The sequence below is a fragment of the Pseudophryne corroboree genome, chromosome 9, assembly GCF_028390025.1.
Source record: "Pseudophryne corroboree isolate aPseCor3 chromosome 9, aPseCor3.hap2, whole genome shotgun sequence".
Lineage (NCBI taxonomy): Eukaryota > Metazoa > Chordata > Amphibia > Anura > Myobatrachidae > Pseudophryne > Pseudophryne corroboree.
The window spans coordinates 217,305,145-217,331,158 of record NC_086452.1 but is presented as its reverse complement, the minus strand read 5'-3'; the positions used below and the strand labels follow the sequence as shown (position 1 = coordinate 217,331,158).

Genomic DNA, 26,014 nt, shown 5'->3' with positions numbered 1-26,014 from the left:
TAAGCAGTGAGAAGGGGAAGAAGAGATATTTTAGAAGTGAGGGGAGAGACAGAGAAGGGGGAGAAGAGATATATAAGAAGTGAGGGGAGAGATAGAGAAGGGGGAGAAGGGATATATAAGAAGTGAGGGGTGAGATAGAGAAGGGGGAGAAGAGATATAGAAGCAGTGAGAAGGGGAAGAAGATATATTTTAGAAGTGAGGGGCAAGACAGAGAAGGGGGAGAAGAGATATATAAGAAGTGAGGGGTGAGATAGAGAAGGGGGAGAAGAGATATATAAGAAGTGAGGGGAGAGATAGAGAAGGGGGAGAAGAGATATATAAGAAGTGAGAAGGGGAAGAAGATATATTTTAGAAGTGAGGGGAGAGACAGAGAAGGGGGAGAAGAGATATATAAGAAGTGAGGGGAGAGATAGAGGAGGGAAAGAAATATAAAAGAAGTGAAGTGAGGGGAGAGATAGAGAAGGGGGAGAAGAGATATATAAGAAGTGAGGGGAGAGATAGAGAAGGTGGAGAAGAGATATATAAGAAGTGAGAAGGGGAAGAAGATATATTTTAGAAGTGAGGGGAGAGACAGAGAAGGGGGAGAAGAGATATATAAGAAGTGAGGGGAGAGATAGAGGAGGGAAAGAAATATAAAAGAAGTGAAGTGAGGGGAGAGATAGAGAAGGGGGAGAAGAGATATTTTAGAAGTGAGGGGAGAGACAAGAGGAGGGGGGAGAAGAGATATATAAGAAGTGAGGGGAGAGAGGAGGGGAAGAAGATATATAAAAGAAGTGAAGTGAGGGGAGAGACAGAGAAGGGGGAGAAGAGATATATAAGAAGTGAGGGGAGAGATAGAGAAGGGGGGAGAAGAGATCTATAAGAAGTGAGGGGAGAGATAGAGGAGGGGAAGAAGATATATAAAAGAAGTGAAGTGAGGGGAGAGATAGAGGAGGCAGAGAAGAGATATATACAGTAGGAAGTGAGAGGAGAGTATGGGAAGAGTTATCTAATAAGTAATGGGACAGAGGACGGGGAGTAGAGAGATGGGGGGGATATATGAAAGAAGTGAAGGGAGAGATAGAGGAATAGGAGACAAGATATACTGTATAAGGCTATGTACACACTAGGACGACATCGCAAACAATGCAATGTCGTCAGCAACGAGACGATGCATCGGCAAGTGCCGGCAGCGATGAGAGATGGGGGGGGGGGGGTTGATAGGGGAGAGAGATGAAAGCATGAGAAGAGATATACAAGAAATGAGGGGATAGAGGAGGGGAGAAGAGATATATAAGAAGTGGTGTGGGAGATAGAGGAGGAGGAGACGAGATCTATAAGTGAGAGGGGACAGATAGAGGAGAATATGTAAGTGAGGGATAGAGGAGGGGGAGAAGAATTATATAAGAAGTGACAGGAGGAGGAGGAGCGATAGCTAAGCAGTGAAGCGATAGAGTGCTTTTGCTCTCTTTAGCAACCAGTTTGTCTCTTCCTAATTTCAACATCTAAAATGCCCTTCCTTCTCGATTTCTCTTATATTCTTTTTCCTTGACAGCAAGACACATACTTGCACTATGGTCAATATTTCCACAAGTTCTCATCAATGTGACACTTGTAACCTGGCTTTGTGTTACTTGAGATTACATGATTCAACAAGGACCTTTTTAAGTTACAGCTACTAACTGACCCATGAAGAAGTTCTTTCTGTAGCAAGCTTAAAAGCTACACATTTACAACATTACACAGTCTGCAACAATTAATCTGTGGTTTGAACCAAATTGCGTCAATTTTTATACGTTCTTTTTCCAGTGTAATAATGTCTTGTCACTTTATTTGCCTGAATCTCAACCTTTAGGGCAGTGATCCGGCAGAGAGAAAAAATATGTGGGCCCCAGGGACTGCTCACTTTAAATCATTGAAGTCCTACTTCACTGTTCCTGGGTCTCATCATAATTGAATCTTGTGTGCTCCCAATATGCCTCCCCACATAGCATCAGATCACTCACATGCCCTTAAAATGCCCATCTGATCCCCCTACATAGCATCAGACCACTCACATGGCCCCAAAATGCCCATCTGATCCCTTTACCTGTCATCAGACCACTCACATGCCCCTAAAATGCCCATCTGATCGCCCTACATAGCATTAGACCACTTACATGTCCCTAAAATGCCCATCCATTTCTAACATTATTGGGTTATTAGGTGCTGATTTGATTTATTTTACATCTTTCAACAAAACCAATTTTTTCACAGCTTACTTAGACTAACTTCTACACCATACTCCTTACATCTGCACCTTGCCCTCGGTTTCAGCCACCCTGGTGCTTATATCAGTGTCATGTCCACTGATGCAGAAATGTTTATATACCTTGTACTTGTCTTATATTGTCTTGTACTGTAAGTCACTGTTCTTGTTTTATTCATTTGTTTATGTACTTTGTTAGGTGCTGCAGAACCCTTGTGGTGCCATATACTATAAATAAAGGATAATAATAATACATACAAAGTACACTCAGAGAGAGATAACTTGAAAATAAGAACAACTTAATTTTAAGCATTGGTCCTACTGGGATACATATGATATCCCGGCAAACGGGATGCCACCTGTAACTATATCGACAGCAGTATACCCTCACCACACATACGGCCTGGTGGCTCGCTTCGCTCGGAGTGGCGGTCCTTCCCAGTGAGCTGTGGACTTGCTGCTCTGGTCACAGATGTCATGCTACGTCCGACCACAACCCTGAGCATGAATGAGGAGCCGGGAGACAGTGCAGTGTGTGGGCGTGTAGAGAGGAGCTGTCACTGTGGCGCAGCCATCACTGGGGTCGATTCAATTCAGCAACAGTTGAATAGCGCCGGGAATTAGCTCCCGACGCTATTCAATTCAGCTAAAGTTGAGTCGGAGAATGCCCGTTCTCGTCGACTTAACTGGTTGTTTTGTCGGGAGAACGAGCATTCTCAAACTTAACTACCCGTGGTGAAGCTGATTCCCAACAGAATCAGCCTCGCACCGGCCGCGCGGCAGCTCTTTTGTCGATTTTCTTCTCTCACCCTCCGGGGCTGAGGGAAGAATTCCCAACAATTGAGGGTACCTAGTCGCTGTATTGAATAGCACCGGGAGCTAATTCCCGGCGCTATTCAACTGTTGCTGAATTGAATCGACCCCACTGTGTGCAGACGGGAGTCGTGAGAGCCCAGAACAACAGTGGCATAACAATGGCAAAGAATAACATTCTAGTGAGTACAAGCCCTATGGGGGAACGGGGTGGGGGGGCACTGGATTCCATACTCCTCTTCACTTTTGAATAAGGGATATTTGCTATATTTAAAGACAGTGAATATACAGTATATATACAATATATATATATATATATTTATTTATTTATTTGGTAGCACTGTAGATGTTCTATAATAAAGACATTATTACACTATCTGTACACTATCTTGCTCTCTAGGACAGTTCAAGTGCTCAGTGGAGCTGCTGGGACCGTTGAATAGCGTAGTCCAACAGCCAGCATCCCGGCAGCACTTATTAAACATTTGGGCAGGCAGAGCTGCGTCTCAGTAGTGAGCACATTCCACACATCACTCTCTACTCCCGCCTGCGGCCAGCCTCTACTAAGTTCTGACTCCTGACTCTACCCTCTGACCATGGCCATTTGTGTCTACAAAATGGTAACTTAAGCCAAGGGTGAGGGTGCAGGGAGCTCTGATAGCAAATTAAGGAGGGGCTGTACAGATGTAATCTTTCACAGTGAGTGACAATGAGAGATTAGCACCTGGGTGAGTGCTATCACTGTGACTCGCAGTATGGAAGGAGTATTACGGTGTGGCTTTATGTGTAAGGGGCATTACTGTGTGGCATAATGTGTAAGGGGCATTACTGTGTGGCATAATGTGTAAGGGACTCTACTGTGGGTTGTTACAGAATAAGTGGCACTACTGTGACACAACGTGAATAAGGGGCACTATTGTGTTGCATAACATAAATAAAGGACACTACTGTGTGGTGTAATTTGAATATGGTGCACTACTGTGTAATGGTGTAATGTTAATAAGGGGTACTACTGTGCTGTGCAATGTAAATTACGTTGCACTACTCTGTGGTGTAATTTGAATTGGGGGTACTATTGTGTGGACATGCCCCTTCTCAGTGAGACCACACCCCTTTTCTATATTTAGCATATGGAAGGGGGGGGGGGGACACACCATCATTTATCTTGCCTCCAGGCTACTGGGATGAAGTTACGACACTGAAAACAGTAGTATACGCACAAGTTTTAGACTATGATAAAGCAGTACTATATGCACCAGGTTTACAATATGAGGTTAATCCAATTAGGTGCGTATTGGCTTGTGCATTTGAAATCCAAGTCAAAACTCGCATTGCGTCATCGGTGGAAACCCCCTGATGGTCTGGAAAGGTAGTAATTTTTTTAAGATTAAAATGTCTGGACTTGCTTTAGAAACTGTTGGACAAACCCCCTCCCAAAGTTTTAATTTAGCACTTGGAAGTTTTTAATTAGCTTAATTGTGGCAATAATGATACATCATTATTGATGTTAAAAAAATGGTCTCAAATTACTTCAAAATATTTTTATTTTATTATGCTCGCCAAAAGTATTTATTTAAATGAAAAACAATTGCTTTATATCATTGGTTTTACATTTGAAAAAATTTAAAGTTGCCTCAAAAGCACATTTTTTTCCTTTGTAATTAAACAAAATTTGTTTGCTTTATATCACTTTTTTTTTTTAAACCCAAAAAGCACAAAGCAGCCATTTGACACCTTTTAAGAACGTCAAGTACTTTCCTTATGCCCACTAACAGCCTTCTGTATGATTCAGCTAACAAAGGCGGCGGGGGCTCATCTCCGCGCCACCTCTCCCTATCTAGTAAACGGGTCCCATCGACCCCGGAGCCCGTTTATGCAGCCACTAACCCGGTATTCAACCCGGGTATAACACTGCTTTATACCCGGGTTGAATTGCCGGGTCAGGCGACACGCAATTACGGCAGTGCCCTTTTCACTCCGCACGCCGACCCGTGTCAACCCGGCAATATGCCAGGTCGATACTGGGTTATTTCAATCGCGAGTCATGCCCCCTTGTACCGTCACTGAGGGGGCATGTCCAGCACTCTCTAAGCTGCTGACATGCCCCCTCTCCCTCTGTCACCTGTGCATGTGCAGAGCGTCTATTCACCGCTGCTCTGCTAAGCAGAGCAGCAGTGACAGGAGCCTCCCAACTACCCCCAGATCCCACCGCAGGACACTGCAGCCCGGGGGTGGGACAGCGGGACAGTCCCAACAAAAACGTGAGTATCCCGCGAAAAACCGGGACAGTTGGGAGGTATGTTACTGGAACAATTAAAGATGCAATTGTGTATAAAAACCATCGCTCTGTCAGCCATGATTCCTGCAATGCTGTGAGCTGTCCCTTCCCTCTCCTTTTGTCCCCTTCTAACACCTCATCTTTCTGAGCCAAAATAAGTCCATTTAAAATGACATCCATGGTGTTTTAATTGTTTTAATTGCTGACCCGGGTTGAGTTAAAACTAAGAGCCAACCCTGCAGTAACCCAGGTTGAAAGTGTAGTGTGAAAGGGTCTGACAAGTGTCCGATCCGGGTCGGACCCAGGTTCAAAATAACGGGTCGGACCCGGGTTTGCGGTGTGAAAGGGGTATAAATGTAAGAAATCCTGAGCTCAAAATATGACTGAATCTACATATGGATGGAAACGTAGGGCAATTCTGTGTGCATGCACAGTATGAAAATGTGTATTTTATTTAAAACAACAACAAAAAACATAAACCCAGAGGTCAATTAATCCTCATTGTAGTGTCCACAGTTGTCCCACAAGGCAGCTGCTTACAGTCTTTACCATAACTTTGCATACTGGATGTAATGGGTACGCTAACTCCCCTGTTTAATGATGTTCCATATAATTTATCTAAGGAATTATAATGGGAATGATTTAAATATATATTTGTACTGAAAGGCCTTGGATACTTCTGGCAGCACCTGCTACACACAGCAGTCACACAGACTATCTGACGCAGTTATTTGGCTTTTCAGGGAAAAACTGTGTGAGCTGAAAATTCCCACCTTCCTCCCCAACTGCACTCCCATACTAATAGATGTACAGTACTCTACGTTATCACACATCTGTTTACAGAATATAAGGGGGAGCAGAAGGACCCTCAGAGGACCCCTCATCTTCTGTGAAAATAAACCCACCGTCTACCATAAAAATCTGTTTTTTTTCCCCAAAGACAGAACACAGACAGTGTCAACTTCTATTTCTTTCTCCCTCTGCTTTCCTCCCCAATACAGGGCCTCAGGCACTAAACTGCAACCAGCAACGGCGTTCTCACTAACAATTGGGAATACAATGTCTGTAGGGATGTCGGTCATTAGGTCGACATGACTTAGGTCAACATACATTGGGTCAACCACGTTTGGTCGACATGCATTAGGTCGACATAATCACTAGGTCGACATGGAAAAAGGTCGACATGAGTTTTTCACAATTTTTTAATTTGACCTTTCATACTTTATGATCCACGTGGACTAGAACTGGGAACGGTATCCTGTGCCGAGCACAACGAGGCACCGTGCCCGAAGCATGATGAGCAAAGCGAGGGGTCACGGTGCACTAATTGGGGTTCCCCATCACTTTTCGCAGAAAACGACACAAAAAAAGTAAAAAAAACCCTCATGTCGACCTAATTAACATGTCAATCTAATTAACATGTCGCCCAAACGTGGTCGACCCAATGAACCACACTCGTCTGTAGAATCCCCCTGATAGCAACTACTATCCCATTTGGAATGATCTATTCTAGAGCCTTTTACTTTCTCTATCTAGATAAGACAAGGAATATTGTTACTCTATGGCTTGGTAATATTCCCCTATCCCTGACACAGAACGCATTCAACGCTTCTGATTCCAACATCTTTATAACAAGGAATTAAAGGGCTACGCTGTCCCCCAGCGTTCCACTGCATGTGCAGTGATCAGCTGCAGCAGAGAGGACTGATCATCAGTCCCACACTCCACTCCACTCTGCAGGATAGAGACAGGGTAAGTGGCCCAGGGTTGTGTGAAATGCTCCGGGGTGGTTGGGTGTGTGTGATATTTTGGAACTAGGGGGTGTAGGTGTGGGAGGATGGGGAGTAGTACCTTACAATTTGTGGCCCTAGGGGAGGTGGGCTGGATTAAACATACATTAATACCCCTTTTCCACTGCCGCAATCACCTGCCTCAGAAAAAAGTGTCCCTGAAAAATAATTTGCGTCAAGTGACACAGGAATCCGACCGGGTAGCTGAAACCCTATGAGCTGGCTCACAGGTGCTTGGAGATGATGTCATCTCTAAGCGCCAGTAGAGGGAACACCCGCCACTAACCCGGGTCCGGCCTGAGGTATGAACAGGGTTTCAAGCTGCCGTGACAGGGCTTGAAACCTTTGTTCAATTACCAAGTTGGACCCAGGTATTTAGTGAAAATGGGGTATTATATTGGCACATGGTAGTGGTAATGGCAGGGGGGGGGGGGGGGGTCTATGGATACTTGGGAAAGGAAAATTACAATGGAAAAGTATAACTAGGAAGGGGGGACAGTTAATGCCAGTGGGGGCAGTGCCGCTGGGGGGTGTTTTTGCCACTCAGGGTGGGAGGTACTATTACAATGGAGTCTATGGAGATGGGGAGTTACAAGACACCTCCTACCTAGACATTTCTTTTTTCAGTCAAATATTTAAATCCATATATTCTAAAAGTTGATTAAATTGGAAAAATGGCAACAATTTCTGAGCAGCTTTGGGGAAAATAATTGGTTAAGTGGTTAAACCTGAAAATGTTCATTCACCAGTAATACTCAGTCACTGGTCACTGGCGGATTCACCCTATTACCGCGCACTTCAGAGGAAGCTGAGAGGTACATTTACTGCACATCGCTTTTTCGATCGCTTGGTTTTGCATTGAATATTGTTGACCCTTAAATCAAGCAGCAGCTTTGAAAAAGGGCCAAATAATAAATTTACCTCGAGTCAATACCAGGGTGGGTTTATTTATGTTATGTTATGTCCTGTTGATGACATACTTTGATACAGGCATCATCTCTTTGTGTAAAGCAGGCATACGTACTGGCACATATACTGAGGAAAGCAGGTACCCATACTACCCTTGCCGAGCTGAACTGTTCTTGTTAAATTCAAGCTAAGCAAAATGCACCTTTTTGTGCAATTCAGTTTGAGCGGTATAATCACTGAAATTGCACTAAGGGTTACAAAGCTTGTGACCATACAGATGTGTCCTTATACATACGCCACGCAGCCAGAGGTGCCTTGTGTGAGTAAGCCGACAGGTCACGTGCAACTCCGTTAGCGTGGGGCGTCTGTTTTGCCAAAAATGCGTCTTATTCGCATCACTATGCGGATAGGACGCACAAACAGACTCTGCTGATTAAAATTATATGCGGCATGCCTACATTCTGTTTGCATCTGTATCTGCATATAAAATAGAATGTACCATTTCGTATGCCTAGATGTGCATTTGGTAACCTCAGCAGGTCCTTCTTCTGTGCTCCCCCCTTTCCCACTTCACTAGGGGGCTTATTCATTATCCAGCCTGTTCATTGATTAATTAGGTAACCAACGCAAGTTGCCTGAGTGGATACCAAAGTAATTCAGTATTTCTCCACATGCATGTCAGCTGCTAAAAAGCCCCAACACTGCCACTCACACAGGTCCGCAGTGTGCCGCATTTGCACAGAAAGGGCTGGAGGTGGCGAAGGGAACGAATGCCATCTCAAGATAGTACCACATTTTTGCAAACAAACGCCAAACATTCAGTTTTCAGAGTCTAATGAATATGCGCTGGCCACATCAGAGGTCACCAATGATGACTGGTCCCGTTACTTAAAATACGCGTTAACAAGTGTTTCTGCATGTGTAATGGGCCTGTCCATCTTAATGATCCTAACCTCACTCAACTCTGGATCCAGGTAATTACAGCTGGCAGGCAATGCACACACTGTGCTGTTACTATGGCTTCAGCCCCACAGGGATTCATTAAAGCGCTACCCTGGTCACAATAATACAACACGATGCTGGACAAAGGAGTAAAAAGACACTTGGCAGATCATCTTGATTGGTGTTAGATGAGATGGAGCGTACAAACTGACAATATGTACAATATGTTATTTGATTTACAATATTTGGGTCAAATATGCTGGACAATATTACGGTAAGTAAGAAGCTGCGTTTCCTGCCCATACTGCAATTTCCTCAATGGTCAAATGTAAAATTATTTTATAGTTCTCTCATTCCCAGTACTGGTTCAAAAGGCCAAGAAAACAGACACAAGGCCCAGATTCCAGTAGACCGCTTAATCATAATTACCTACAATTTTCACTGTACATGGCACAGCCCTCTAAATAATAAACAAGACAGCACTAGATAAAGAAAAGACAGCATTTTACAAGGTCACTTTAATAGGGCTTCAATTAGAACACATTTGCTGATAATAGTCCTTGCGTAATAATGTAATGTTAGATTACTAGCTGTTAATTATCCCTCTTACCTGCTTGACTCCACACTGAAGCTACCACCATCCAGCAGTCGGATCTTACAGAACAGGATTCCGTTCACAAAAGGAACTGATGATAACTCATCCAATTCAAAATCCACCCGAAACTTAAATTTCTTCTTTTTCATCATCATGAAAGCCATAAACTGGAATCAGGAGGCAATAGGGTGATGATATGACAGTGTGTTGGAATACAGGAGGTTTAATAAAATTATTTATGTTAAACTTGTTTTTCGCAGTTTTTTTTTTACAGAAGAGTCTCCATAAAGTAGACGTATAGTTCCTGTAAAGAGGACATCTACGGATTATAATTCCCAGACCTTGCAGGTAGTAATTCAATATCCCCAACCAGAGATGTGCAAAGAAAAAATCTGGGGGAAAAAATGTTTCAATCCATAAAATAGAACTGATTGTATCCTTGATAATGAAATTCCAATTGTTTCCCAGGAAAGATTGTTTTATCCTCAGCAAAGTGCCATCCTCATTTCATCCTGCCCTGCGAGTAGTGTGAGGCAGTAAGCGTTTGGAGCTTTTATACAGTCCACTTCCCTTTATCCGCCCTTCTCTCTCCATTCCCTACAGAAACTGATGGCATTTTCAGCAGATGCATTTATAATTCGTCCCTGCAGCTGGAAAGTGTGTATCCTATACAATGGTAAAATACTATTTATGAGTAAATAATGGTTTAGCAGACTGAAATGCAGATAAAACTTCGGACTCTTCTGAGCAGTTCCTATATATATTTTAAGAAAACATTTACGTACACTTCCTTCTTCAAAAACCTAATGTTGTATGCGGATAAGCGATTATTAGTTTGTGTTCTTATCACCTACTGGTTTGGTTTCTGCTCTCCTCCTTTAGCTAATATGTTTATATATAGTTTATACATCTGCGGATGCACAAAGCAAATTTTACTTCTAATTAAAAAAACAAAAACACAAAACCTGACAATTCTATCCTGGGGGATTTCCCCTTCTGTGTAATAATCGGGTTTAATCGGGTTATATCTGAACTAGAATCTCCTCTGCCAAATGAACGTGAAGGTTACATATGCCCCTATGTACACATACACCTGGATTACTTCATATAACAATACTATGTGCACTAATAACGAGCCTACATGTAACAGTCTACACAGATTGCTATAATAACTATGTCACCGATTTATACATCATTCTTATGTGAGTGTGTTTACATCAAGATATGTCCCCTGGGTGATGCCAGGCTCATAGGATCAGGCACAAACGCATAGATAAAGGTGTGTGTATATGTGAGATCATGTAACATATGTGTAGGTGAGATCATGTAACATATGTGTAGGTGAGATGCATGTATTGCCTGCAGAGCACAGTGCCTGAGCGATGTTTATATGGCTCTGGGTATTTTCCTGCAGAGATCCCGAGTGTGCGAGTCTCTGTATTTATAGTCCAAGCGCTGTCTCTCCCAGATTGTATATTCCTAATGCCGGTGACCCCCGCGTCCCGGGCATTCCACAAGACGCTCTTTCGGTGTCCCACCCGGATAGCTCTCTTTCCTTTCTGACCCCTGCAGGCTTCCGTACACGGTGTCGTGGGAAGTTGGCTTCTGAGTTGGGTAGGAATTAGGTATACTCATGACACACAGTGACCCCTAGCGGGGTAACCAGGTAATACAGATCACCAAACTCAGGCAGGAGGACTGGGATCGCGTTTCGTCGGCATGGAGACAGCGACATCCAGGGGTATAACTGCCTCTAATAATTACATAGACTAGGACACTTCAACGTTTGCGTCTCAATCATTAGTCACCATAGGCCCCGGAACTACGTACTACTGTAACATCATGTGTCCCGGCAGATATGGCTGATGTACTGAGGCTGGCTAATGGATTACTAAGGCTGTATTTGATACATTACTGGGGTTGGCAGAGATGCATTACAGAGGCTGTTTGATGCATTACTTCAGCTGGCAGCTGAATTGCTGATAAGACACCTTTTGGGGAAAGGAGTAGGAGTAAAGTCTAATGAATTGTGCAATAAGAAACCCTGTGGCTGTAAAGGGGTTAATAGTGATAGTGAGAGAAAGGAAGGGCACAGCCTGGGAGGTGGAGACTGGAGAGACAGAGAGGAATTTGGGGGAAGTCACCAAGACAGAACCAGGGAGGAGACCAGGGATAATAATACAGAGGTATTCCCCCTCCTCTCTGTGCAGGGAATTCCCTCTATGTCCCTCCCAGACACATCTGCAGCCTCCCTCCCTCCCTCTGGGCGGTGTCACCTCTCTCACATACTTTTCTACATGTTCTTATTTTGGCCTGTTTTCTTCTGCCCTTTTTTCTGCAGCCTGCAATCTGTCACCCCTTCTGTGACCATACCCATTTCATTGCTTCTCCAAAGCTCAGCTGACCACCACAGCCGCGATGATTGAAGTAATGAAGAAACTGGCGCTGAACAGGGCTGTCTGCGAGGGATCAGACACACACAGCAAATATGCAGATCTTTTCCATCAGCTGGATATTAATAAAGATGGAAAGGTGGATATTCTGGAGCTGCAGCAAGGCCTCAAGGCGATGGGCATGGCCGTTGGAGCTGGTGCAGAAGAGGTAGGATTTACGTGTATGTTGCACTAAATTACATGCTCTTCGGAGCAGGAGGTTGTATGTGATCCTGCAATGTAACGACCTAGGGGTAATGCCAGGACTCTAATACAGTGCTTAGTACGTGGTGAATTCTTAGTGTTACCAGGAGGGTTTGCAGTCAAATGACACTGATTAATGGTAGTTTCAGGAATAGTGTGATCTGTCAATCAACTCATTAATATAATTTGAACCATGCGGAAGTGATGCAGGCCTAGGAACAAATGTGTTACAGATTGTGCTAATATGGAAATAAGAAAGTATACTGAATGGTTTGTGCCATACTTGCCTACCTGACCCTCTCCATGAGGGAGAAAATGCTCTGTTCCTGGACTTTCCTGGTAATGTATGATTGCCATCACCTGTGGTGAAACACCTTTCTTATCAATTAAATAGCTCACCACAGGTAATGGCAATCATACATTACCAGGAAAGTCCAGGAACAGAGCATTTTCTCTGACGTCCTAGTGGATGCTGGGGACTCCGTCAGGACCATGGGGATTAGCGGCTCCGCAGGAGACAGGGCACAAAAATAAAGCTGTAGGATCAGGTGGTGTGCACTGGCTCCTCCCCCTATGACCCTCCTCCAAGCCTCAGTTAGGTTTTTGTGCCCGTCCGAGCAGGGTGCAATCTAGGTGGCTCTCCTAAAGAGCTGCTTAGAAAAAGTTTTTAGGTTTTTTATTTTACAGTGAGTCCTGCTGGCAACAGGCTCACTGCAACGAGGGACTTAGGGGAGAAGAAGTGAACTCACCTGCGTGCAGGATGGATTGGCTTCTTAGGCTACTGGACACCATTAGCTCCAGAGGGATCGAACACAGGCCCAGCCATGGAGTCCGGTCCCGGAGCCGCGCCGCCGACCCCCTTGCAGATGCCGAAAAGTGAAGAGGTCCAGAAACCGGCGGCAGAAGACTTTTCAGTCTTCATGAGGTAGCGCACAGCACTGCAGCTGTGCGCCATTGTTGTCACACACTTCACACCAGCGGTCACTGAGGGTGCAGGGCGCTGTGGGGGGCGCCCTGGGCAGCAATGAAATACCTATACTGGCTAAAAGATACATCACATATAGCCCCTGCGGCTATATGGATGTATTTAACCCCTGCCAGGTCTCAGAAAAACGGGAGAAGAAGCCCGCCGAAAAGGGGGCGGGGCCTATTCTCCTCAGCACACAGCGCCATTTTCCCTCACAGAAATGCTGGTGGGAAGGCTCCCAGGCTCTCCCCTGCACTGCACTACAGAAACAGGGTTAAAACAGAGAGGGGGGGCACTTATTTGGCGATATGATTATATATATTAAGATGCTATAAGGGAAAAACACTTATATAAAGGTTGTCCCTGTATAATTATAGCGTTTTGGTGTGTGCTGGCAAACTCTCCCTCTGTCTCTCCAAAGGGCTAGTGGGGTCCTGTCCTCTATCAGAGCATTCCCTGTGTGTGTGCTGTGTGTCGGTACGTGTGTGTCGACATGTATGAGGACGATGTTGGTGAGGAGGCGGAGCAATTGCCTGTAATGGTGATGTCACTCTCTAGGGAGTCGACACCGGAATGGATGGCTTATTTAAGGAATTACGTGATAATGTCAACACGCTGCAAGGTCGGTTGACGACATGAGACGGCCGGCAAACCAATTAGTACCTGTCCAGGCGTCTCAAACACCGTCAGGGGCGTTAAAACGTCTTTTTACCTCAGTCGGTCGACACAGACACAGACACGGACACTGACTCCAGTGTCGACGGTGAAGAAACAAACGTATTTTTCTTTTAGGGCCACACGTTACTTGTTAAGGGCAATGAAGGAGGTGTTACATATTTCTGATACTACAAGTACCACAAAAAAGGGTATTTTGTGGAGTGTGAAAAAACTACCTGTAGTTTTTCCTGAATCAGATAAATTAAATGAAGTGTGTGATGATGCGTGGGTTTCCCCCGATAGAAAATTATTGGCGGTATACCCTTTCCCGCCAGAAGTTAGGGCGCGTTGGGAAACACCCCTTAGGGTGGATAAGGCGCTCACACACTTATCAAAACAAGTGGCGGTACCGTCTCCAGATAGGGCCGCCCTCAAGGAGCCAGCTGATAGGAGGCTGGAAAATATCCTAAAAAGTATATACACACATACTGGTGTTATACTGCGACCAGCGATCGCCTCAGCCTGGATGTGCAGCGCTGGGGTGGCTTGGTCGGATTCCCTGACTGAAAATATTGATACCCTTGACAGGGACAGTATTTTACTGACTATAGAGCATTTAAAGGATGCATTTCTATATATGCGAGATGCACAGAGGGATATTTGCACTCTGGCATCAAGAGTAAGTGCGATGTCCATATCTGCCAGAAGTTGTTTATGGACACGACAGTGGTCAGGTGATGCAGATTCCAAACGGCACATGGAAGTATTGCCGTATAAAGGAGAAAAAGAAAACGTCTTTTCAACCTCAGTCCTTTCGTCCCCATAAGGGCAAGCGGTCAAAAGGCCAGTCATATCTGCCATGGGATAGAGGAAAGGGAAGAAGACTGCAGCAGGCAGCCCATTCCCAGGAACAGAAGCCCTCCACCGCTTCTGCCAAGTCCTCAGCATGACGCTGGGGCCGTACAAGCGGACTCAGGTGCGGTGGGGGGTCGTCTCAAGAGTTTCAGCACGCAGTGGGCTCACTCGCAAGTGGACCCCTGGATCCTACAAGTAGTATCCCAGGGGTACAGATTGGAAGTTCGAGACGTCTCCCCCTCGCAGGTTCCTGAAGTCTGCTTTACCAACGTCTCCCTCCGACAGGGAGGCAGTAGTGGAAACAATTCACAAGCTGTATTCCCAGCAGGTGATAATCAAAGTACCCCTCCTACAACAAGGAAAGGGGTATTATTCCACACTATATTGTGGTACTGAAGCCAGACGGCTCGGTGAGACCTATTCTAAATCTGAAATATTTGAACACTTACATAAAAAGGTTCAAATCAAGATGGAGTCACTGAGAGCAGTGATAGCGAACCAGGAAAAAGGGGACTATATGGTGTCCCGGGACAGATGCTTACCTCCATGTCCCAATTTGCCCTTCTCACCAAGGGTACCTCAGGTTCGTGGTACAGAACTGTCACTATCAGTTTCAGACGCTGCCGGTTGGATTGTCCACGGCACCCCGGGTCCTTACCAAGGTAATGGCCGAAATGATGATTCTTCTTCAAAGAAAATGGACGATCTCCTGATAGGGGCAAGGTCCAGAGAACAGTTGGAGGTCGGAGTAGCACTATCTCAAGTAGTTCTACGACAGCACGGGTGGATTCTAAATATTCCAAAACCGCAGCTGTTTCCGACGACACGTCTGCTGTTCCTAGGGATGATTCTGGACACAGTCCAGAAAAAGGTGTTTCTCCCGGAGAAGAAAGCCAGGGAGTTATCCGAGCTAGTCAGGAACCTCCTAAAACCAGGAAAAGTGTCAGTGCATCATTGCACAAGGGTCCTGGGAAAAATGGTGGCTTCTTACGAAGCGATTCCATTCGGCAGATTTCACGCAAGAACTTTTCAGTGGGATCTGCTGGACAAATGGTCCGGATCGCATCTGCAGATGCATCAGCGGATAACCTTATCGCCACGGACAAGGGTGTCTCTTCTGTGGTGGTTGCAGAGTGCTCATCTGTTAGAGGGCCGCAGATTCGGCATACAGGACTGGGTCCTGGTGACCACGGATGCCAGTCTGAGAGGCTGGGGAGCGGTCACACAGGGAAGAAACTTCCAGGGAGTATGGTCAAGCCTGGAGATGTCTCTTCACATAAATATACTGGAGCTAAGAGCGATTTACAATGCTCTAAGCCTGGCAAAACCCCTGCTTCAGGGTCAGCCGGTGTTGATCCAGTCGGACAACATCACGGCAGTCGCCCACGTAAACAGACAGGGCGGCACAAGAAGCAGGAGAGCAATGGCAGAAGCTGCAAGGATTCTTCGCTGGGCGGAAGATCATGTGATAGCACTGTCAGCAGTGTTCATTCCGGGAGTGGACAACTGGGAAGCAGACTTCCTCAGCAGACACGATCTACACCCGGGAGAGTGGGGACTTCATCCAGAAGTCTTCCACATGATTGTGAACCGTTGGGAAAAACCAAAGGTGGATATGATGGCGTCTCGCCTCAACAAAAAACTGGACAGGTATTGCGCCAGGTCAAGAGACCCTCAGGCAATAGCTGTGGACGCTCTGGTAACACCGTGGGTGTACCAGTCAGTGTATGTGTTTCCTCCTCTGCCTCTCATACCAAAAGTACTGAGAATTATACGGCAAAGGGGAGTAAGAACGATACTCGTGGCTCCGGATTGGCCAAGAAGAACTTGGTACCCGGAACTTCAGGAGATGCTCACGGAAGATCCGTGGCCTCTACCTCTAAGACGGGACCTGCTTCAGCAGGGACCGTGTCTATTCCAAGACTTACCGCGGCTGCGTTTGACGGCATGGCGGTTGAACGCCGAATTCTAAGGGAAAAAGGCATTCCGGAAGAGGTCATTCCTACACTGGTAAAAGCCAGGAAGGAGGTGACTGCACAACATTATCACCGCATTTGGAGAAAATATGTTGCGTGGTGTGAGGCCAGGAAGGCCCCCACGGAGGAATTTCAATTGGGTCGATTCCTACATTTCCTGCAAACAGGATTGTCTATGGGCCTCAAATTGGGGTCCATTAAGGTTCAAATTTCGGCCCTGTCGATTTTCTTCCAGAAAGAATTGGCTTCAGTTCCTGAAGTCCAGACTTTTGTAAAAGGAGTACTACATATACAGCCCCGGTTGTGCCCCCAGTGGCTCCGTGGGACCTTAATGTAGTTTTGGATTTTCTCAAATCCCATTGGTTTGAGCCACTCAAATCGGTGGATTTGAAATATCTTACATGGAAAGTAACCATGCTACTGGCCCTGGCTTCAGCCAGGAGAGTGTCAGAATTGGCGGCTTTATCGTATAAAAGCCCATATCTGATTTTCCATTCGGACAGGGCAGAACTGCGGAAGCGTCCTCAGTTTCTGCCTAAGGTGGTGTCAGCGTTTCACCTGAACCAGACTATTGTGGTGCCTGCGGCTACTAGCGATTTGGAGGATTCCAAGTTGCTGGACGTTGTCAGGGCATTGAAAATATATATATTTCAAGGACGGCTGGAGTCAGAAAATCTGACTCGCTGTTTATACTGTATGCACCCAACAAGCTGGGTGCACCTGCTTCTAAGCAGACGATTGCTCGTTGGATTTGTAGCACAATTCAACTTGCACATTCTGTGGCAGGCCTGCCACAGCCTAAATCTGTCAAGGCCCATTCCACAAGGAAGTTGGGCTCATCCTGGGCGGCTGCCCGAGGGGTCTCGGCATTACAACTCTGCCGAGCAGCTACGTGGTCGGGGGAGAACACGTTTGTAAAATTCTACAAATTTGATACCCTGGCTAAAGAGGACCTGGAGTTCTCTCATTCGGTGCTGCAGAGTCATCCGCACTCTCCCGCCCGTTTGGGAGCTTTGGTATAATCCCCATGGTCCTGACGGAGTCCCCAGCATCCACTAGGACGTCAGAGAAAATAAGATTTTACTTACCGATAAATCTATTTCTCGTAGTCCGTAGTGGATGCTGGGCGCCCATCCCAAGTGCGGATTGTCTGCAATACTTGTACATAGTTATTGTTACAAAAAAATCGGGTTGTTATTGTTGTGAGCCGTCTGTTCAGAGGCTCCTACGTTTGTCATACTGTTAACTGGGTTCAGATCACAAGTTGTACGGTGTGGCTGGTATGAGTCTTACCCGGGATTCAAAATCCTTCCTTATTGTGTACGCTCGTCCGGGCACAGTATCCTAACTGAGGCTTGGAGGAGGGTCATAGGGGGAGGAGCCAGTGCACACCACCTGATCCTAAAGCTTTATTTTTGTGCCCTGTCTCCTGCGGAGCCGCTAATCCCCATGGTCCTGACGGAGTCCCCAGCATCCACTACGGACTACGAGAAATAGATTTATCGGTAAGTAAAATCTTATTTTCTCCCTCATGGAGAGGGTCAGGTAGGCAAGTATGTTGTGCACTCCTCATTCTCAGTACTGCACTGCAGTCACATCACAATGACCAATCCTTAGGGTTACCTGAGCACAGGATTTATAACTCGGCAGCACAACATTGCCTTCCTCAGCTATCACTGCCATTAGACAGTAGATGAAGACTTTTAATATACAACTAGGTGATTCATCGCGCCCTACAGGCGCTCTTCACACTGTCGTAAGGGGCTACGCCCCCTTAACCCTTGCACGCCCTTGTGGCATGCAATCATTTTCTTATATGGAGTATTACCTCCAATCATAATTGTGTGAGTGGTTAAATATTGCACGGACAAAGGGCGTGCAGTGGTTAAGGGGTTGTAGCCCCTTGCAACGGCGTGAACAGCGCACGCAGGGCCTGATGAATCACCTAGTAGGTGCTGTGGTTGGAGGAGTGGCGGGTGCGAGGGAGACACAGATGGGGGAGGGGGTCCAGGGGTGCCGCGGGTGGGGGAGGGGCAGTTGCGGGGGTGCCGCGGGTGGGGGGGCTGGTGCGGCGGTGTCTCGGGTGGGGGAGGGGCGGGTGCTGCGGGTGGGGGAGGAGCAGTTGCAGGGGTGCCGCGGGTGGGGGAGGGGCGGGTGCAGTGGTGCCGCGGGAGGGGCGGGGGTTCTGCAGGTGGGGGAGGGAGTGTGTGTGGGGGTGCCGCGGATAAGGCCCGGAGGTACTGTGAGTGGGGGAGGGGCGGGTAATGCTTCTCCTCCTGGAAGCAGCCAAGCTGCTGTCCTCCTTTTGGCAGTGTCTCTCCGGGAGACTAGCACAGCAGCCAAGCACACTATTGTTAGCGCCGGTGTCCCAACGTGCCGCATTACAGGGAAGAAGATGCACTCAATAAACTACAGCTCCCAGCAGCCCTTAGCACCGGAATGCTTCGGCGCTAAGGGCTGCTGGGAGCTGTAGTTTTTTTTTTTTTTTTTTAGTGCGTCTACTTCCCTGTAATGCGACGCGTTGGGACACCGGTGCTAACAATAGTGACTGGCTGGCAGAACTGACTGAGTCGCTGAATCAGTGTAAAAGGTGAGAGTGCTGTGCAGTGTCAGTGACACGGCACACCCACTGCACTGCACAGCACTGTCACCTTTTACATTGATTCAGCGTCCAGACATTAGCCCCTGCGATATCACCCACTCTATCCGTTACATTAGCCATCTCGGGGCTTCCAGGCCGGCAGCCCAGGTGCTGTGTTGCGGAGTCAGGGCCTCTTGGGATCTGGGCGCGGCTGTGGCGGGGAGGCACTTCTGTGACATCACGCACTGAGGAGGCTCCGAGGCTCAGAGAGTATGTGTCGCAGGTAGGGCTGTGCAAGCCTTCCGCTGCGCCGCTTTCATACACATCTATGCCAGTGACCACAGCAGCTTCTGTTTCACCTGTGCCGTGGCTAGGGAGTGGGGATTGTTAATGCCAGAGGGGGCAGGCGGACTGGCAGCAGGACATAGGACGCTGCAGTAAAAGGATTCCCTCCCCCCTATCTTCAGTGCAGAGACTTGCTGCAGATGCAGTGGCATACACTCCAGCTGTACCATTTTGGCAGGTACAGTACCTTTTTTTCATGGTCTGTACCGATTTTTGCCTCTCCAAAAAAGTATAGCAAAAGGGGTGTGGCCACACCCCTTTACCCATGGCCACGCCTCCTTTTCGAATTTGAAGTCATTTTTATGTGTAAATTGTTGGAGGGTATGTTGCTGCAGATGCAGTGGGCCTATTTTGGGCTGTGGACCTGAAGCTGCAGCTCCATCAGCCCCATTGTTAATCCTGCTCTGGGAACACACAGCAGCCAAAGGGCAGAGCCTCCCATTGGATGTGACCTGTGTGGGAGGGAGTTTCTCGCCCAATCAGCTGTGGACTGGATGTGATAGACCTGCTGCTAATCCAATGAGAGCTCCTAGCCACTCCCATCGTTATGCACACAGTCACAGATCTTGGCTATTATATAGGAGATAAGAGCTTAAACAATGTAAGGGTGTGTACACACGGTGAGATCCTTGCTATGCCCGATTTTCACTTGCGATTTCCCTTGAACTCCCGGACCCCAGATAGCACAGATTTTTTTGACTAACTTTTCTTGAGATATGGACTATGTGCTTACGATTTTGGCTTATGTGAGATTTTGGCTTATGTGAGATGTCATTGACATGTGAGATGAACTAGATAGTACACCGATCTAGCAAGGATTGACTTGCCTGCACAGTCTATCTTTTCTTGCGATGCCGACCTGGCGGGACCGCGCATCGGGATCGAATCGGGATCGCAAGGTGACTTTCACCTTGCGATCTGCACTAACTTTTCTTGCGATTTTGACTATATAGTCAAAATCGAAAGAAAATATCTCACCGTGTGTACACACCCGAACCCTAAGCACAATCACACTGCAGGTATATATCTGCCGGGCCCTGGCTTAAATTGTCCATCCTACGATGTTTGATACCAGAGAAACAGAATACTTTGATTTACCTATGATCTCTCATATCTACTTACTTATCTTCCTCCTATCTTCTTGCCTGTTCCTATCTCGTCAGATTGAAACATAGAAACATAGACTTTGACGGCAGATAAGAACCACTTGGCACATCTAGTCTGCCCATTTTTTTTATCCTTTAGGTAATCGCAACCCTCTTTGAACCTTAATTCCTTGTAAGGATATTCACATGCCTATCCCAAGCATGTTTAAACTGCTCCACAGTCTTAGCCTCTACCACCACTGATGGGAGGCTATTCCACTTATCCACTACCCTTTCTGTGAAATAATTTTTCCTTAAATTTCTCCTGAACCTGCCTCCCTCCAGTTTCAGTGTATGTCCTCGAGTTCTAATACTTTTCTTCCTTTGAAAAATGTTTCCCTCGTGAACTTTGTTAAAACCTTTGGTATATTTGAAAGTTTCTATTATGTCTCCCCTTTCCCTTCTCTCCTCCATACTATACATGTTAAGATCTTTTAGCCTTTCCGGGTAAGTTTTGTGATGTCGGCCATGCATCATTTTAGTTGCCCTTCTTAGTACACTCTCTAATGTATTTATATCCTTCTGGAGATATGGTCTCCAGAACTGGACACAGTATTCCAGATGAGGCCGCACCAATGACCTATACAGTGGCATTATTACTTCTCTTTTCCTGCTACTGATTCCTCTTCCTATGCAACCAAGCATCTGACTTGCCTTTCTCATTGCTTTGTTGCATTGCTTTCCTGCCTTCAAGTCACTTGAAATAGTGACTCCTAAATACCTTTCCTCCTCAGTAGTTTCCATTATAGTACCCTTGATACTATATTTAGCCTTTGGGTTTTTGAGACCCAAGTGCATGATTTTGCATTTTTTAGCATTAAACTGTAGTTGCCATGTTCTTGACCATTTTTCAAGCCTAGCTAGGTCATCAATCATTTGTTTTACCCCTCCATGTGTGTCTACCCTGTTGCATATCTTTGTATCATCTGCAAAAAGGCATACTTTTCCTTCAATACCATTTGCAATGTCACCAACAAAGATATTAAAGAGAACTGGTCCGAGTACAGATCCCTGGGGTGCTCCACTGGTAACATTTCCCTCCATAGATTGCACTCCATTTACTACAACTGTCTGTTTCCTATCCTGCAACCAGGTTCTTATCCATTTAACTATTCTATAATCCACCCCCACACTTTCAAGTTTGTTTAGCAGTCTTCGATGTGGGACAGTGTCAAATGCCTTACTAAAGTCTAGATATGCTACATCTACAGCTCCCCCTTGATCTATTATTTTCATCACAGAGTCAAAAAAGTCAATAAGATTTGTTTGGCATGATCTCCCACCAGTAAATCCATGCTGTTTTGGATCCTGTAAGTTGTTTGGTTTAAGATATTCCACAACTCTTTCTTTTAGTAGTTTTTCCATTCCTTTCCCTACTACTGATGTAAGGCTTACTGGTCTGTAGTTACTTGCTTCTTCCTTGCTTACACTTTTGTACAATGGAACAACATTTGCTCTTTTCCAGTCCTCTGGAATGGCACCTGTATTTAGTGACTGGTTAAATAATTCTGTTAATGGTGCCACCAGCACATCTTTTAGCTCTTTTAGTATCCTTGGGTGTATCCCATCTGGCCCCATTGATTTATCCACTTTTAGTTTTGAAAGTTCAGTTAGGACCTTCTCCTCTGTAAATGTACTTTCATCTACCAGATTTTTATGAATGTCCTTGCAACATAACTGTGGCCCCTTCCCTTCTCCTTCTGTAGTAAATACTGAGCAAAAATAATTATTTAGGTGATCTGCTATTGCCTTGTCTCCCTCCACCAAATTCTCACTCTCTGTCTTAAGTCTTATTATTCCTCCCATTTGATTTTCTCCTTTCATTTATATACTTAAAAAAAAGTTTTGCCCCCTTTATCTACTGACTGGGCCATTGTCTCCTCAGCTTCTGCCTTTGCACGTCTGATCACTTTCTTAGCATCCTTCCGTCTGCCAAGATACACCTCTTTGTCATTATTATTTTGAGTCTGTTTGTATTTCCTAAAAGCTATCTTTTTTGCTTTCACACTAGTTGATACTTCTTTTGTGAACCACATTGGCTTCCTGTTCCTGGTGCTTTTCCTAACCATTTTGATACAAAGGTCTGTTGCCCTTAGTGTTGCACTTTTCAGTTTTTCCCATCTCTCCTGCACTCCTTCCAAGTTCCTCCAGTCCGCCAATGAATCACTTAAACATCTCCCCATTTTTGCAAAGTCAGCATTTCTAAAATCCAAAACCTTTGTTTTTGTGTGATAGGAGTTGGATCCTGTCTTTATACTAAACCATACTGCTTGATGATCACTGGATCCCAGGTGCTCACCCACATATATGTCTGATATCCTGTCACCATTTGTAAGAATCAAATCTAATATTGAGTCTTTGCGAGTGGACTCCCTCACCAATTGCTTGAGAGATGCTCTCTGTAAGGAATGTAGAAATTTGCCACTTGTAGCTGAACTTGCAAAGGACCCCTCCCAATTTACATTGGGTAAATTAAAGTCTCCCATGATTATAACTTCTCCCTTTAAAGCCATTTTAGAGATGTCCAACAATAGGTTCCTGTCCAAATCCTGCCCCTGGCCTGGTGGTCTATAGATCACCCCAATGCGAATAATGTCCTTCTCCCCAGTTTCCGTGGTGACCCAAAGGGCCTCAGTTTTGTCCTCAACATTTTGTATTAAAGTAGCATTTATGCTTTTTTTCACATACATTGCTACCCCTCCTCCTATTCTTCCCATTCTATCCTTCCTCAATAAATTGTATCCTGGTATAGCTATGTCCCAGTCATGATTCTCATTGCACCATGACTCAGTAATTGCAACAATATCCAGGTTATCCCTTGTCATTATCGAAATTAGCTCTGGAATTTTGTCTCCTAAGCTCCTAGCATTTGCACACATAGCTTTAAGAATTTTGTCCGTGCATCTGTTATTAGTAGCCATGTCCAGACAGTACAAAAAATAACAAGTTTAAAGTTGAAATTACCTGTTTGGTGATGTTGTTCAGTGTTCGTTTGTTTGTTTGTTTCCCCTCCCAATCAGGAATCACACTCTGTCCTTTACACCACGACTACACCTCACTAAATGAAAAGATATAGTACACCTGTCCACAAATGGCCAAATGGTCAAAAGAGGTAAACACCAGACAGCATGCAGTAATAAAACTGTTTCACTGAACAACTTCCCCACACATGCAATGCCAATTACAAGCAATTCATTACATCAAGAACATACATGAGTTTGCATAATAGAGAACTGTAGTGAGCAGATTGGGGATGTCTTTTCTTAGTTAAAAAGACAGATAATATGCATAAGATGAATTACATACTTTTGAGGCATTAAGGCAGTCCATATGTCATAGTTTTGGTGTGTTGTTTTCCTTCTGTTCAACGCAGGTATAACGCTAATATTATAATAACACTTTTATGTCAGCACTTCTATGGAAGCACTACCAGCCGACGGTTTCCAGCCGAATATTAGACTTTAAATAGGAACAATTTCCATGTGAATGCAATGATTGCAAACTCCTCCCCCAATACAATCCCTCTTCAAACTAAGGCAATAAATTAACTTACACAAACAGGCATTACATACCAATAAGACAGTCAACTAAATCTTTACAGAGTTAAAAAAAAACCACACTTTCTCAATGTACCTAAACTATGCAATCATGGTATTCATTTGAGATAATCCGCAGATGCAGTACAACTTGCTGGTATGTGTAGTTCCACGAATCGTACCTAAACTATGCAATCATGGTATTCATTTGAGATGAACAGCAGATGCAGTACAACTTGCTGGTATGTGTAGTTCCACGAATCGTACCTAAACTATGCAATCATGGTATTCATTTGAGATGATCAGCAGATGTTCTTGTGTACTGTGTTATGCACTGTTTGTCCAGCATTTCTGTTATTTAGTTCAGTACTTTGTATGCTGGTCAACTACATTTTCTTTATAATGTGTGGTTCCCCATTGTAAAACACTGTGGTGACCGATAAATCAATCAATCCTACTTACTCCTTTACACATGCAATGGAATCCTTAATTCTTTAGCTGCGCAGGGTTTATACTTGTATTATCTATCATTGTAGAGTAGTTATTGGTCTTCATACTATCACTTTGGAATGAGGGGTGAAGGGGACAGTGAAGCTGTATCTGGTAGGTGCTGGCCTTACCGTAGTTCTGATAGGGGGTGGGTGGTACAACTCACGCAGCAATGGGGTAATAGAGAAGGGTCAGGAGCTGTGTCACCTCTTCATTGTAGCACTCTCATGAGGCTGCACTCTCACGCACCAGAACCTACTATCGCGGCACTGACATTCACACACACATAGCCACATCTCCTTACCCTTCTCTATTACCCATCCCATATTAGAACATCAGATCATTGTGTTCCATCGATTCTTTTCCTAACAATTTAACATGTATCGCTTCTCGCCCATATGCTATATACACCAAGGCCTTGTTTTATTTCCTACAATTAGACCTCTCTCCATTTTATTAGGCCTACACTACATTGATTCTAGTGAGTGAACTGGAAATATTATTGCCTGGTTCCTGCTGCAGGATCAATAGCTGCAGGGAGTGGTGATTCTTATAACCGGGATGACGAGATTGGTGACTTGACTCCCTTTGTTGAAACTGTCAGACAGTAAAAGCTGTAAGAATGATTAGTTCTCCCTGAGGGGGTCATACCTTGCACTGAGAAATGTATGTATGGGGTTTTGTGCAGCACACACTACATAGCTAAGGAGATAAAGTCTGGACACTAAGGCCTACTAACTAGAATATGCTGCACAGGGAAATATAGACTTGCCCAGTCTTCCGGGATTATGTGACCGCTGGTCACAATACCGACGCCAGGATCCCACCACCTCACAGTCCTGACAGTCGGCATGCCAACTAACAGGGACTATTCCCACGCGTGGGGGTCCATGCCACAGGTTCTATTCCCACTCTACCTGTGGCATGGCGAGCACAGCAAGGGGCTTCGTTGCGCTTCCCCCTCCCTTCCGGGCAGCCAGGAGCAAATCCCGATTTTTGGGAGCCTCCCAGCCTTCTGAGAGAGTAGGCAAGTATGGTCTGACATATGCCTGGCACATACTCTTCTGGTGAAAAACTAGTCTTGAAATGCATCTGGCTGTGTATATGCATGTAATTATGCTTTTTTATTTAGCTTTTGTCTGTTTTTAAGACTCCAACTCCGCATCAACGCCACAGGTTCTTTTAACTTACATACAAGGTTGAGTCACATTACTGTGACCAGCAGCTAATAGCCAGAGTTACCTCCGTGTGCAGCACGGGCAGCAGCTAGAAC

The 26,014-nt window shown here is 45.4% G+C and overlaps 2 protein-coding genes across 4 annotated transcripts in view; one reads left to right on the top strand and one right to left on the bottom strand.

Annotated features, from left to right (window-relative positions):
• EEIG2 (EEIG family member 2) overlaps nucleotides 1-11,204 on the bottom strand; it is a 72,138-nt gene extending 60,934 nt beyond the window's left edge. Inside the window, exon 1 of the mRNA XM_063940118.1 lies at nucleotides 9,570-11,204. Coding sequence (XP_063796188.1) covers nucleotides 9,570-9,718 — 149 coding nt within the window. The 5' untranslated portion in view covers nucleotides 9,719-11,204. The remainder of the gene's footprint in view (nucleotides 1-9,569) is intronic.
• A 26-nt stretch (nucleotides 11,205-11,230) lies between these two features.
• Nucleotides 11,231-26,014, top strand: part of SLC25A24 (solute carrier family 25 member 24) — a 123,798-nt gene continuing 109,014 nt past the window's right edge. The window contains exons 1-2 of one of the 3 annotated variants that reach the window (XM_063940116.1): nucleotides 11,231-11,295; nucleotides 11,896-12,155. In XM_063940116.1, the coding sequence (XP_063796186.1) occupies nucleotides 11,973-12,155 (183 nt within the window). In that variant the 5' untranslated portion in view covers nucleotides 11,231-11,295; nucleotides 11,896-11,972. Of the gene's footprint in view, nucleotides 11,296-11,403; nucleotides 11,422-11,444; nucleotides 11,741-11,895; nucleotides 12,156-26,014 lie in introns of those variants that run through there. The other 2 variants (XM_063940117.1, XM_063940115.1) reach the window with 2 other exon arrangements.